The sequence below is a fragment of the Cervus elaphus genome, chromosome 18, assembly GCF_910594005.1.
Source record: "Cervus elaphus chromosome 18, mCerEla1.1, whole genome shotgun sequence".
NCBI classification, from domain to species: Eukaryota; Metazoa; Chordata; class Mammalia; order Artiodactyla; family Cervidae; genus Cervus; species Cervus elaphus.
The window spans coordinates 18613991-18628465 of NC_057832.1; the positions used below are offsets into that span (position 1 = coordinate 18613991).

A 14475-nucleotide genomic window follows, 5' to 3' on the forward strand; every position below is an offset into this window, starting at 1 on the left:
TGTGCAGCGTTCATAGCTTCTGGAGTCCTGTTAACTGTTGTTTAGTTGCTAAGTTGTGTCTGACTCTCTGTGACCCTGTGGACTGTAGCCCACTAGGCTCCTCTCTGCGATTTCCCAAGCCAGAATACCAGAGTGGGTTGCTATTTCCTTCTCCAGGGGATCTTCCCAACCCAGGATCAAACCTGTGTCTCCTGCATTTGCAGGAAGATTCTTTACCACTGAGTCACCACGGAAGCCCTTCTGAAGTATATCCATCCCTTCCACTTCCCTGTTGAATACAGACCGCTTTGAACCTGAGGCTTTTTTTCCCCACTCAGTATATCTTAGGCATTTCAATATTACTGCTTATAGTAACTTACTGCATCCTTTTTAATGGCTGTGCAATTTTTGGCATATGAATGTGCCGTATTTTATTCATCCAAAACACAATGGATGGGCAGTTAGTTGCTTGATCATGTCTGACTCTTTGAGACCCCTTGGACTGTAGCCTGCCAGGCTCCTCTGCCCATGGAATTCTCCAGGCAAGATTCTGGAATGGATTGCCATCTCTTTCCCAACCCAAGGATCGAACCTGGGTCTCCCACATTGCAGGCAGATTCATCTGAGCCACTTACTATTTATTAAGAACATTGAAGAGAACATTCTTGGCAATGTATCTTGCTTATCTTGGGTCTTTGTCTATATATTCCTTGAAGAAATGCTGACTCAGGGGCTATGAGAAGTATTTTCGTTTTTGATAAATTTTAACCAGTCTCCCTTCCTACTCCAGTAATATCTGGCCTCAAAGTGTATAAGTGTGTTTATTTCCTTACAACCTTGTCAGCAAGAAATATTATTTGTATTAATTATTAATTATTTGAGTTTCTTGCTTTAAATTTCCTCTCTAATAAGTGCCTTGCTCCTCATTCATTTCTTTTGTTTGTGCATCGGGGGTAAAGGCTATCAGGCCCATGAGCTTTACCTGTCATTCTCTGACTTTAAACTCTGCAGGTTTATAGGTAGAAGCCTTAGCACTGTGATTTGGGAATCAGAGATCTGGCTCTTGGCCCAGCTTGGCGCTTGACTCACTCTTGCTACCTTGAATAAGTCCATTTTGTTTACTTTTCATTTTTCTTAGGAGGTAAATATCAGATGTTTAATGCCTACCTGATTTTTTTTTTTTAATCAGTCTCTGAGAATGAATTGGAGAAAAGGGGCTAGAGAGGCAAAGTGATATGCCAAATTATATAGCTTTTGACAATCTCTCTGGGCCAAGATATTTTACAACTTCTTCTGTGTTCTCTTTCTAGGTAGCCACTGCTAGGGAACTAGCAGTGATGTGTTGTGTAAGGAGCCAGTTGTGTAGACACAACAGCTTTTACCCACATCTGTTACTTCTGAAGAGCCAAAGTCATGCATTTTTAGTGAAAACCTCAGATTCTTAACTCCTTAATAAATTTCTAAAACATTTTGCAGGGAAACAAACCATGGATTGGCTTTGACTCTGCTGTAAACCCACATAAAGAAAGGTTGAGAACGTCTTCCTTCTCTAATTGGTACCACCTTATTGTTTATGAGATTACCTCATGCTGGGCAAAAATGTGAGGATGTAATTTTAGTTTTTAATAGGAGTTTTTAGAAATAAAGTATGGTTTCAAACAAATCTTTTACCATCTTTCCATAATCTGAAATATGAGTGGAAATAAAATACTGCCCTTTTAGTTATAGCATTGTATACAGCATTCCACCTCCTTACGAAAGGAAAACGCCTAGTGACATCCTATAAGATGTTGCCGTGCTTCTTTTTAAAGTCAGTGAAATATATAGCCTCAGTGTTTGTCAGTTACTACAAAGTTGAGAGTGGATTTATTTTGATCAACATATCCAGGCAGAACTAAACGCATTGTAGTAAGATAACCAGTCCACGGTAGAGCTCAGTCTTAGGGACTTTTCTTGCTGATGGCTATTTATGGGAGATCATTTCAGGATTTTATTTTTCTCGTTCATGCGTATTATTCAAGCTACACTTAATAGGCGTCCTCTATAAATTCAGCACTCAAGGGATTGCTGTGAGAATAGCAGGTGCGTGCGTGTGTGCTAAGTTGCCTCAGTCGTGTCTGACTCTTTGCAACCCCCAGGACTGTAGCCCGTCAGGCTCCTCTGTCCATAGGCTTCTCCAGGCAAGAATACTGGAGTGGGTTGCCATGCCCTCCTCCAGGGGATCTTCCGGACCCAGGGATCAAACTCACATCTCTTATATCTCCTGCAGTGAAGCAAAAGCAAATGATGAGTGAGTGGGGGTTACAGACAGGTGGAGTTAGGTCACTGGGTAATTATAACATTGGGATAGGACAACTCGCCGAGCTCAGAGACTGACGGACAATGAATGCGTCTAGCTCGAGCTTGTCTGTCAGCAGACCCTTTCAAAGGAAATGACAGCTAAGTTGAGCTCTGAAGGGATGGAAGGGATGTCTGAGGCTCAGAGACTATGGGAAAGGGAGCAGAAGAGACAACGTCCCAGAGGTCTGAGAGGATGAAGTGAATTGGAAATCTGTAAGAAGCACAGGGCTTCCTCGGTGGCTCAGCAGCAGATTCCGCCTGCAATGCAGGAGCTGCAGGAGATGCAGGTTCTATCTCTGGGTCTGGAAGATCCCCTGGAGGAGGCAGTGGCAACCCAGTCCAGTGGTCTTGCCTGGAGAATCCACTGGACAGAAGAGCCTGGCAGGCTACAGTCCATGCGGTTGCAAAGAGCTGGACAGGACTGCAGTGACTTAGCACACACACCCAGACAAGAAGTGCCCTATGGCTGGAGTTCACCCCCTAGAGGGAGGCGGAGCCTCTGAAGTTAAGAGCCTTATCGTGCAGGTCTTTGGGAGTCCTGTTAGGCAGCCATTGGCATGTTTGAAGAAGAGGAGGGACTTGATCAGAGAAAGGTGAGTTTTTAAGAAAGGGTGGATATTTTGGCCCCGCTGGGTCTTTGTTGCTGTGTGCGGGATTTTTCTTTTTTCTTTCTTTTTTTTTGAAGGATTTTTCTAGCCGTGGGCAGGGCCCCTCTCCTGTGGCGGAACATGGTCTGTAGGCCAGCTGACTCAGTAGCTGTGGCTCACGCCTTAGTCACCTCGCGGCATTTGGGAGCTTCCCAGGCCAGAGGTTGAACCCATGTCCCCTGTATTGGCAGGCAGATTCTTACCCACTGTGCCACCAGGAAAGCCCTAAACGTGATCTTAAAAAGCCAGTTTGAACAGCAGTTGTCCCCTTAGCTCTCTTCTTTACCTATTACTCTCCTTTGAAACCTCTTTAGTCCAGGTGATGATGCTGCAGATGAAGAGTTGTGTAGATAGGTTTGTGATACCCGATGTCCTTCTAGTCTTTTTAGCTTCAGGCTTTTCTGCCTTTAACACCTGGAAAGATACGAAGATAAGGGGAAAACATGAGGAGTGAAGAGGAGAGAACCAAGACAGTGAGAGAGAGGATAACGCTTCTTTTGATTACAGAAACAGAATTCTCCTGTGTGAAGGGGTCAGGAGGGCAGGGTTTGAGTCTTGTGACCAAACTTCCATATATTAATTTCCTCAGTTGTCAGATGAAGCGGTGGATTAGATGCTCTTGAGGATGACATTTGGCTATTAGATTCTGAGGATTCTTTGAGCGGTGAGTGATGACTCAGTCACCTTGTGTTGAGTGAAACAGAGATGTCTTTCATGCACTAAGATTTTACGTATATGTGTATGTATGAGTGTATGTGTGTGTGATGCATATGAAACAAGGTGAGATTCCATTAACGAGGAGCATGTGGGTCCATAGGAGATAGAATACATCTGAGAACACGGCAGTCATGCCCACCATGGGTGGATGTTTGTCAGAGTCCAGGAGTTGACCTCACGTATGGGAAGGCAGGCTGTATGAGCAGGAACTGTCGTCAGTACAGTCTCAAGTGTGCCTGGCAGAGACACCAAAACATTCTGCACAGTCACAACTTTCGAGGGTCAAATGTTGAGCCTACCTCGGTAAATGTAAAACCCAGCTGTCCCTTCCTCTGGTTCCTCTGGTTGGCAGGATGGAAGACAGAAGTACAAATTTCTTGTAAAATTTGAGATCACAGTACTATTTTTCTTCCCCTTTGTCGTTTTCTTGCATGGCTTTTATTTTTTTAAACTGCCATGACAGTCTGAAGTTGCCTTGCTAATTTAGAAGCATAAAATGTGTAAAGTACAACTTCCTTGTCTTTAACTTGACTTGTATAGTTATCACAGCAGATAGATGTTCTGTCTTAAGCAATCATGTGATACCTTGCATGAAATCTAGTACTTCTAAGATGTTGCCAGTTTCTGACAAATAGGTAGAGTGGTTTTAAAAGGATGAGACTCTAATAAAAATTTTAAAAAGTCACTATTTTTGTACTGAAGTGACATTTTGAGCATAGAAGCAATTTAGAAAATCCTTATTTTCAGAAGAGGTTGGGAGGAACCTCTCCCTAAACTCATTAAACACCATTTTGCCCATGTGACTTTGCATTAAACAGTTTTTATTATCATCATCATAGGATTCTAAATACTGAACGCTTAAGATGCACTCTGCCTTTCATAGGTGTGTTTGTTTTCCTGGATTTCCAAATATAGAAACATCTCCTACAAATGTTCCCGTAGCCACAGCTGTATGAAGCAGGAGAGTAGTGTAGAGGTCTCAGAGATGGGGTCTGCTAGCCTGTCTTTGTATAGCTGGAAGGCAATCACTGAGTCAGTCCTTAACTGCTTTTCTGGAGTAGCTTGTAAAACTCCCGAACATGTAAGTGGTACTGCGTGTGTATGTGTGTTTTCATACTCATTCATGTCTGACTCTTTGCGACCCATGGACTGTAGCCTGCCATGCTCCTCTGTCCATGAGATTTTCCAGGCAAGAGTACTGGAGTGGGTTGTCATTTCCTTCTCTAGGGGATCTTCCCAGCCCAGGAATTGCACCCGCGTCTCTTATAGCTCCTGCATTGGCAGGCGGATTCCTCACCACTAGAGCCACGCAGGAAGCCTGTTCAGTGGTGCTAGAACCTGTCTGCCGTTGTGCCATCAATAGCTGAGCATCAGTGGAAGCCAAGCATAGGGACCACGTGACTGAGGGCAGCGGACTGGGGCCCAGTGTATCCGCGACCTTCTCAGAAGGGGCAGAGCTTCCTTGGCTGAGATGAACTTGGCTTCTCCCCCGGGCCACCACTGATTAAGGCTGCATGAAGGGAATGCAAGGTCTGGTCCAGGCCTGGGGACAGCGGGGTCACTTCTGTCCTGGGGAGGCTGAAGTGAACGTGACGTGACTGCCGGAAGCTGAACTAATTTTGTGAAAAACGCGGTGCTCTGGGGCTGTGTGCTCTCTACTGAGTTCTGCTTTCATTTGTAATTTTTATAACTTTGACTTTCTTGTTCAGTCAAATGAAGTGATGTTATGTTTGAAGTTTCAAGTCAGGGGATATTCAAGGGTAGCAATGAACCCCCACTGAGATTCGTGTTCATTTTTTATAGTCTTTCACTTCTCCTCCTTCTTTGCTCATTGTCTGTTTATAATTATCTCCAGACCTGCTGTTGGTTTCTGTTTATCAAAGCTCTGGTCCTGAGACAGTATGTATTGCAACCATTTTATATAAAACTTAGCTCTTTCACAGATCTTAGAAATTGTGGTGGAATTGTAAAGGCCTTATAATCATGACCTTTTCAACATTTTATTCATGTTGAAAATATGATGTCACGTTTTTGGGGTCTTTGAAATGAGCAAGAGAAAATCCACATACCTCAAAATACCATCAAATTTTCAGAATAAAGAATTCTCTTTGTTTTCTATCCCAGGACTTTATATTTTTCTGTGGAATCTATCTTAATGGCTGTGTGTGTGTGTGTGTGTGTGTGTGTAAGAGAGAGACAGAGAGAAACAGATAGAAGTAGATACTAGGTACATTAACTGATCAAATTGCTGTTTTTATCTATTTGCTCATGGAACAGTGAGTAGATTGCAGTGTGACTAAGTTCATAGACACACCCACACTCAACAGACACACAGACCCCTCAAGTAGTTACCCATTGCTATATTTAAAAACCATAACATAGCACTGTGATTTTCAAACTTTAGGATACATAAGGACTGAATAGAAAACTTGGTTGACATATAACGTATAAGTTTCATGAGAACGGAATTGTATATGTTTCCCTGTGGTGATGGGCACATAGTAGGTGTTAACTACTTGTTGGATGATTCTGGGGCCCAGTCCCGTAGACTTGGATTTGGTAGATGTGCGTGGGGCCTCATCCACTGGCCACTTGATTTTGGGCGGTGGTTGAAGCAGCACACTTTGCAAAGTGCCTCATGGTGGGCCCACGGCCACGGCTGTGGGAGGAGGCGTGGAGAGTCCTGTGTCTGAAAACTTGCCCCTTTGTGGAGGAGTCTGAAAGGGTTTTCAAGGGCCAGAGTCTCAGGTGCAGGTCCTCAGACCAGGACTTGCAGCCATGGCAAAGAATATATTTTATGACTTTAGACTTATTTTAACTTTTGTAAAAGAATATAGTAATAGCTATTCACATAATTTTATGTGGGGAGAGGTTATTTAAGTCTAGTCAGACAGAGATAGCTATTAATGTTATTATATATGTTTATTCTTCTTAACTGGAATGTGTGAGGGGCTTGATGCCAAATCACATTTTTTTTTACGTACTTTGCAGTGTTCTTTCTGCCTATACATGTAACCCACCATAATAAAGTGTATAAGTAGTTAAAAAAAGTAAATTGCCTAACAGCTTTTAAACCTGGTTTTTATGGCCAGACAAAAACAACTGTGACCAAGTCTTTCAGTAACCCTCAGCACCTCCGTGGTCTCTTTCCTGCCTAAAGAAGGTGCATGGAGCATGACCACCACTGTCTCCAACCCTGTTCGCTTGGCATGGTTTTTTTTTTTCTTCCTGCCGGAGGTACTAGTGAGGTGTTTACATTTGAGAAGAATCACATGTCTTGTACTCATGCACAACCTATATATGCATGGCTGTGTCCAGAGGCAAATAGGAACAAGATTAACTGGAGCAGAAAGGCAGCTCCTGGGTCATTTATAGGTTCAACTGGGAGTTGTTTAGTTGCTAAGTCATGTCCAACTCTTTGAGACTCCGTGGACAGTAGCCCACCAGGCTCCTCTGTCCATGGGGTTCTCCAGGCAAGAATATTGGAGTGGGTTGTCATTTCCTTTGTCAGGGGATCTTCCCAACCCAGGGACAGAACTTGTCTCACTTGCATTGGTGGGTGGCTTCTTTATGACTGAGCCCCCAGGGAAGCCCTCAATTGGAAGTAGTTGGAAACAAAAGTAGAAGTCTTTTTCAGTAAGTAAGTTAATCTTAATGTGGGAAAGTGACCACTTAGACACGAAAAACTTTCAATATTTTGGATTTCAGTGCAAATTAGAGCCCTGCTAACTTCCAGGATATGAAAAGAAACCCTTATAATGCAAGGATTGGCACCACTACATTTGTGAGAAGGGATTAGTAGTGAAGGGTCACCCTATAGTTATAATCATTCATTATTATAATTTTTATTACACAATTATTAATTGTGTAAACAGCAGTATACCTCTTGTGAGGCCTTCCTAGGTGGTGATGGAGGTAAAGAACCTGCCTGCCAGTGCAGGAGACCAAAGTGCTACAGGTTCCATCCCTGGGTTGGGAAGATCCCCTGGAGTAAGAAAGGGCAACCCGCTCCAGTATTCTTGTCTGGAGAATCCCATGGACAGAGGAGCCTGGTGGGCTAACATCCATAGGGTCACAAAGAGTTAGACATGACTGAAGTGACTTAGCACACAGCATACTATTTTATAGTGTTATTTCAGTTTTCTTTGGCCAATCTACTGTAGTAAAGAACTTTTCCAGGTATCTCTTTTATTATAAAAGGAATATATCTTAAAAAAAAAAAAGGAATATATCTTTATCATAACAATTCAAATGTTATCAAAAAGTACCCGTACAAATTATTTCTATATCCCTCCCCTCATCAATAACCATAGTTTCATGAACAGATTCTTCCTTTTTTTTTTTCTATTCAGAATCAATTATTGACCATTTGGCAGCTGATTAATTGGTTTCAGTGTTAACAATGGGACGAGTAACTATGCCTCTGTGGAAAAGTTAAAATTGGTTTGAACCAGGTAAACTCTATTGGATTGAGCCACTGGAAATTGCTGTGTTAGTAGACCAAAAATGTCAAATATTGACTGTTTCATGTGGCTAAGCTATACTTTTAGAGGAATCTCTGCTTTGAGTGATTTAGGAAGCAGTCGATGTGGTCCTGTGAGACTGCAGTGTGGACATAGACCACAGATGACTGATCTTTGCCAGTAGTCAAGAGGATACACAGGTATTGATGGCAGGGAGTATAGTTGACGCTGTCATGTCAGTGCTACATTTCAGGTCTGTGACGTTGGGGAAATTGGGAGGGGAAAAGAGCAGGAGAAATATGTAGTGGGGTTGGAGTTAGTCTGTTCCCCAACAGCAAGGCTCAACTAAGGAGCAAGTAAAACAGTAGACTCTTTGGTGGATGGAAACAAGTTTTGTGATGTTTATAAAGTATTCCTAACCTGTGTTTTTATCTTTCCACATTTGGACAGCATCTGGTGAGTGAAAAACGTGTCTCTAAATCCTCAGTGTGATTTTAGCTAAATTACGTGCATAGGGCATCAGATGCCTTTAACTGTGTGTCTGGGTTAGCTGTGCTGCCTCTCCCCAGAACAAAGAGGGGACTGTTTCATGTAGGTTTGGTGTGTGCTCTGCTCAGTCGCGGAGCCCTGTCAGACTCTTGGCAGCCCCATGGGCTGCAGCCTGCCAGGCTGCCCTGTCCGTGGGGATTCTCCAAGCGAGACTGCTCGAGTGCGTTGCCACTCCCTCTTCCAGGGGATCTTCCTGACCCAGGGACTGAACCCAGATGTCCCGCATTGCAGGCAGATTCTTTACCATCTGAGCCACCAGCGAAGACCAAGAATACTGGAGTGGGTAGCCTGTCCCTTCTCCAGGGGATCTTCCCGACCCAGGAATCCAACTGGGGCCTCCTGCATTGCAGGCAGATTCGTTACCAGTTGAGCTACCAGGGAAGCTCAGATTTGGTATATATGTGTATAAAAGTAAAAAAGGTAACCATGAAGTGAAAAATACAATTTTTTTTTTTAACCTGATTCACTTTTTTACTTCTTAGTTTATGGTTTGTGTGTGTGTGTGTGTGTGTGTTTTAGATCAGATCTCATTTAGGGGAAGATTCAGAACTGAGCAGGACTACGGTATTTCTCCTCATATGCAGCCACAGTGGGGAGCACGCCTTCTGGAACCGTGCACAAGTTACCCTGGACCTGCACGCTGGGCTTCAGGGAAGGCATGAGTTCCTTTCTCGGTTGAGATCACCTCATCACAGACACAGACAGACAAGCACTTTTGTCTTTCTCTGTGTTTATCTTGTTGTTCTTATTTGCCCTTAAGTTTTTCCCATTCAGAGTATTTTTGCTCTCAAAATATTCAGAATCCAGTAGCAAGTAAGTGAGAACTTCTCGCAGAATATATGTGAATAGATAAATTAGGAGTTTGTGATTAACATATACACAGTACTATATATTAAATAGGTAAACAACAATAACTCCTACATAGCACCAGAAACTATAGTCAGTATCTTGTTAATAACATATGACGGAAAAGAATCTGAAAAAGAATGTGTGTTTGTGTGTGTGTGTGTGTGTGTGTGTACACCTGAATCACTTTGCTGTACACTTGAAACTAACACACTATTGTAAATTAGCTATACTTCAATTAAAAAAATAATGAAGTAGCTAAAGGAAGGAAATATACTATTTCTAGTTTAAGGTGAATATCAACAGCTTTAGATGTATCTGGGTTTCCCTGGCGGCTTAGATGGAAAAGAACCTGCCTGCTAATGCAGGAGACCTGGGTTTGTTCCCTGGGTCAGGAAGGTCCCCTGCAGAAGGGAAAGGCTACCCACTCTAGTTAATTCTTGCCTAGAAAATCCCATGGACAGAGGCGCCTTGGAGGGCTTCAGTCCATGGGGTCGCAAAGAGTTGGACACAACTGAGCAACTAACAAATGCAGAGCTATCTACCTGTGGGCTTGAAAAAAATGTCTATGTCTGTTGTGGTTGTAGTTTGAAATATGGCTGCTTTCTTGGGTAATAATAGGTAATCATCTTTGTTTTCTGGAAAAATCAGGTAGCAGCACCTGCAGCCCACACCTCTGGGGTTGACACAGAAAGGGAACAGGTAAAAATGATGAGGGGAGGATGTGAACTTTCTTCCAGAGGCTAAAGGGGGAGTGAGCAAGCTTGGAGTATATTTATTTGTGATCTCTCCTTTCCTAGTGATAAGATGTCAAATAATGACCTAGAAGACTATTTGACATAGTAAAGAAAGGTTCTATTTGTCATTTCTTTGTTAACACTGCTTTTTAAAATAACCCCTTCAGTGAAAATCTGATTAAAATGAACATGCTCTGAATTTTTCGATAACTTGTAATTTATTTTAATCATGATGAGGTTGATGTTTCGGTAAAAATGTATCTGTTTCATCTCAGAGTGGAAACCTAGGATGTTTATTCTGAAAGTGGAAGGTTGAGGTTTGTACATGGTGGACGAGTGGGTGTCTGAAACTTGTTCCCGCACTAAGGGATGGCTCTCCGTGTCCTGCTGTCCTGCCAAGACTTTGTAGTTGTCTTTATGAGCAACGTGTTTTTCTGCTTTTGTATCGTTTCGACACGGCCCCAAAATGATTGTTAGAAATTTTACCCTCAACCTTAAGTACAGGTCCTTTCTGTCATGTAGAATCGTACCTTTCCAAGCCTCACTGGTGAAATGAATTTAAAATGTTTGCCATATGTTTGCTTAAAACTTGCAGGAAACCAAGTGTGCTGTGATTATTAAAGCCAGTGTTACAGGATTTGTTTTGTATGTAAACGATGAGAAAATAACATGTGGTTTTTTTGAGATATTGTTAGGATTACATGGAGTATTATTTTGACAGTGTTTGTCTTGAAAAGGGAGACAGAGTGGCCCTAGGACTTGTAGGTGTTAATCCCCGCACCCCCTTGGCAGCCAGGAGACTTCCTCGCCTTGGTAACAGCAGGATGGCAGTATCTGGCACCTGGCTTGGAGCAGAGACTCTTGTGTTGGCAGCTTTCAAGTTAGTCAGGTCTGTCACCTACCCGCATGTTGGTAGATACTGTGGATGGTTTTGTGCCCTTCAATGCCATTTTTCTGCCATCAGTTTTGAAATTAATGGCTTATCCTTTTCCAAATATGAATTCATTATGTTAATCTCAAAAGAAAAAGGGTTTGCTTTCCAACAGTTCTTGGTCATTATTTAACCGATAGTGTGTTTTTTAAAGTGTATGTAAATATAGCTAGAAGTCTAAAATCTATAATTGAGAGTTAATACATTGAAATGTGGAGGCTTTGAGCATTTCTGTAGAAATGGTTAAAAAAAAAAACATGTTTAAAAAAAATGAAATGACAGGGACTTCCCTCGTTTTTCAGTGGTTAGGACTCTGCTTCTAATGCAGGGGTCATGGGTTCAATCCCAGGTTGGGGAACTAAGATCCTACATGCCGTGGGGCACAGCCAAAAAAAAGAGAAAAAGGGCATGGCCTTTTTTTATATAACATTGGTCACAGTTAAGAAAAGATGTTTTTTTCACAGGATGAATGATGGCAGAGATTTGATTTTACTGAAATTGTAGGAAAAACACAATGGGACATGATGGGCGTGAAGTCGTTACTTTGAGAAATGGGAAACAATTTAGGTCTAAATGGTCAGAGAAGCAAGGCAATAGTGGGAGAAAAGTAATAATCATAATAATAAAAGCAACAACAAAATTCCTAGGCAAAGGATTCTTAGAGCGTGGATAGTCCATGGATTGTTAGCTTCAGTACCTTTTTGGAGGTCTTGCTGATAAGGATGGATCAGTGCTTGACAAACTGAGGGGATAACTTGAAAAATGAAATCGGACAAAATTACAAATGATACGTATCTTTCCAAACCTTGCCTCACAATGCTAGGTTCCTTTCATAAGCGTGATACCCATTAGGTCCTTAATTCATTTCACCTGTGCATATTCCCACACAGTGTAGGTGTGAAGTACTGTGCCTGGCCATGGTTTGAAATCTTGATCTCTGAGGATGAGTCTGTCTTGGAAGGCTAATGTGGGGCCAAGTGTCATTTTTAAAATGAGCGCATGTGAAGCTGGTCCCCAGATTAATGATGAATGCCTGGAAATTAGCCGTGTAATACACTTCAGTTGTTTGAGGCTGATGGTTGCATAATTAAATATTTGAATAATTAAAAGAGAGAAGATTGTAAATTACTGGAATTAACAATACTAAACTCTGTCATACATCTTTGCGGTGCTTATTCAAAGTTTGCGTGCTGTAATGTTATTGTTATTTTGGGTAAGTGTTTCGTCGTGAGTGCTAATCTTACAAAGCTCTGATAAATCTGTAAATATTCCATGTATGTACTTTATCTATTTATTTTTGGGAGCCCCGGGTCTTCGCTGCTGTGCGCGGGCTGTCTCCTGTTGTGGCGAGTGGGGTCTACTCTCCAGCTTCCCACGGTGGAAGTGGTTGTGGCCCTGGACCTAGTTTCTCTGCTGCTTGTGAAACCTTCCTGGGTCAGGAACTGAACTTGGGTCCTCTGTGTTGGCAGGAAGATTGTTTACCACTGAGCTACCAGAGAAGTCCGAAGCGCTTTTACTTTTTTGTAGGACTTCCCTGGGATAGCTTAGACTTCCCTGGCCTCGGGCAGCGCATGAAGCTGCCAATGTGGTTTCAGAGGAAACATACTTCTTCGTTGTCTTCTGGTGTTGGAGCCAGCCACACCAGGGAATTCTCAGTCTGAATGGCCTTCTTTGGGCCAATTAGGTACTTATTGAAGTATATCTTGGGATTAAAGATACATTATAGTCCTGCAGTAGGTTTGCCTGATAAAGACAGTGGAAATTGAAGGGGACAATAACTAGAAGCAGGAGCTTGCATTCATTGGGATCATCCGAGAATGTACCAGTCTCCATGTTCTCTCTCTCTCTTCTCTGGGGACTGTCCTATACAGCCTTTTTTCGCATGATGACTCCATATCTAAAACATCACTTTATTTGAGTAAAATATTAGATAATCTAGATTTGTTCTTTCTTTTAGTATGTTAAAACATAGGTATATCTTTTTATTTTTTAAAATAGACTATTCTTCTAGAGCAGCTTTAAGGTCAAAGCAAAACTGAGTGGAAACTACAGAGGGTTTTCATGTACTTTCTTCCCTGCCTCCCACCCCAACCCTCCCTACTGTCGGCATCTCTCACCAGAGTTGTACATTTGTTACGATAAATGAACCTACCTTGACACCTGATAATCACCCAAAGTCCAGAGTTTACATTAGGGTTCACATTTGGTGTTATATATCCCCTTATAAAGAGGTGGGCTTGCAATATTATTGAGTATCAAGGGTTTGCGGTTTTTCCAGGGCCATCAGTGTCAGTAACTAGGTTCTCAATAAATTCATGATGAATATATAAGCAATTACAAGCTCCTGATAGAACACATGTAAAACATGTGTTCTGTGTTTCTTTTTTCTCCTTAGGGTATATACCAAAAACCAAAATTGAAGACACAGTGTTACTAAAATAATTAACAATGATAGAAGAAGCTTCTGTTCTTTGAATGTTCTACCTGAATGGTCACTGGTATAGGCCAAAAGAAAAAAATTATATATAAAAGATACAACATATGAATACTAATCAAAATCAAGCTGAAGTGGCAATATTAATATGAGACAGAACACTTCAGAGTGAAGAAAATTACCAGGGACAAAGAGATGCATTATGTATTGATAAAAGGGCTTGATTCACAGAATGCAGCAATCTTAAGTGTTACATGTAGCAGACTACAGCTTCAAAGCACACAAAGCCAAAACCAGAAGAATTCAAATAAGAAATTGACAGACCCCAGTTACAGTTGAGGATGTCACCATTCCTCACTTAGTCATTGAAAGAACCACTCTCCAGAGAACTAGCAGATATGATGAAGAATTCAATGACAGCATCAACCAACAGGCTGTAATTGACACTTACAGAAACCTCCATTCAACATCAGCAGAATATATATTTCATACATATGGAGATAAGCCATATATTGGCATAGAAAGTGGGAAAATAGGTATATTTCATCTGATAATGTACCAATACAATAAAAGAAGCTTATCAGTTGGTTGTTACCCGTAATAACTTATCTCTTTGTTCACTTTATCTTATAGCTTCTCTGTTAAAAGGACTAAAACATGCTAACATAGTGCTACTTCATGACATCATCCACACCAAGGAGACACTGACACTTGTGTTTGAATATGTGGTGAGTAAGATGAGAATTCAGATTTTATAATTATGAACAAAATTCTTATAGTATTATCATAGAGTTTTGTCTTTAGGTAGCTATACTGAAGTTATTTTATCTGA

At 41.7% G+C, this 14475-nt stretch overlaps 1 protein-coding gene across 3 annotated transcripts in view; it reads left to right on the forward strand.

The window, feature by feature from the left end:
- Window positions 1–14475, forward strand: part of CDK14 (cyclin dependent kinase 14) — a 638693-nt gene that overhangs the window by 241883 nt on the left and 382335 nt on the right. For all 3 annotated transcript variants that reach the window (XM_043873241.1, XM_043873240.1, XM_043873242.1), the window contains one exon: window positions 14277–14371. In XM_043873241.1, coding sequence (XP_043729176.1) covers window positions 14277–14371 — 95 coding nt within the window. The remainder of the gene's footprint in view (window positions 1–14276; window positions 14372–14475) is intronic.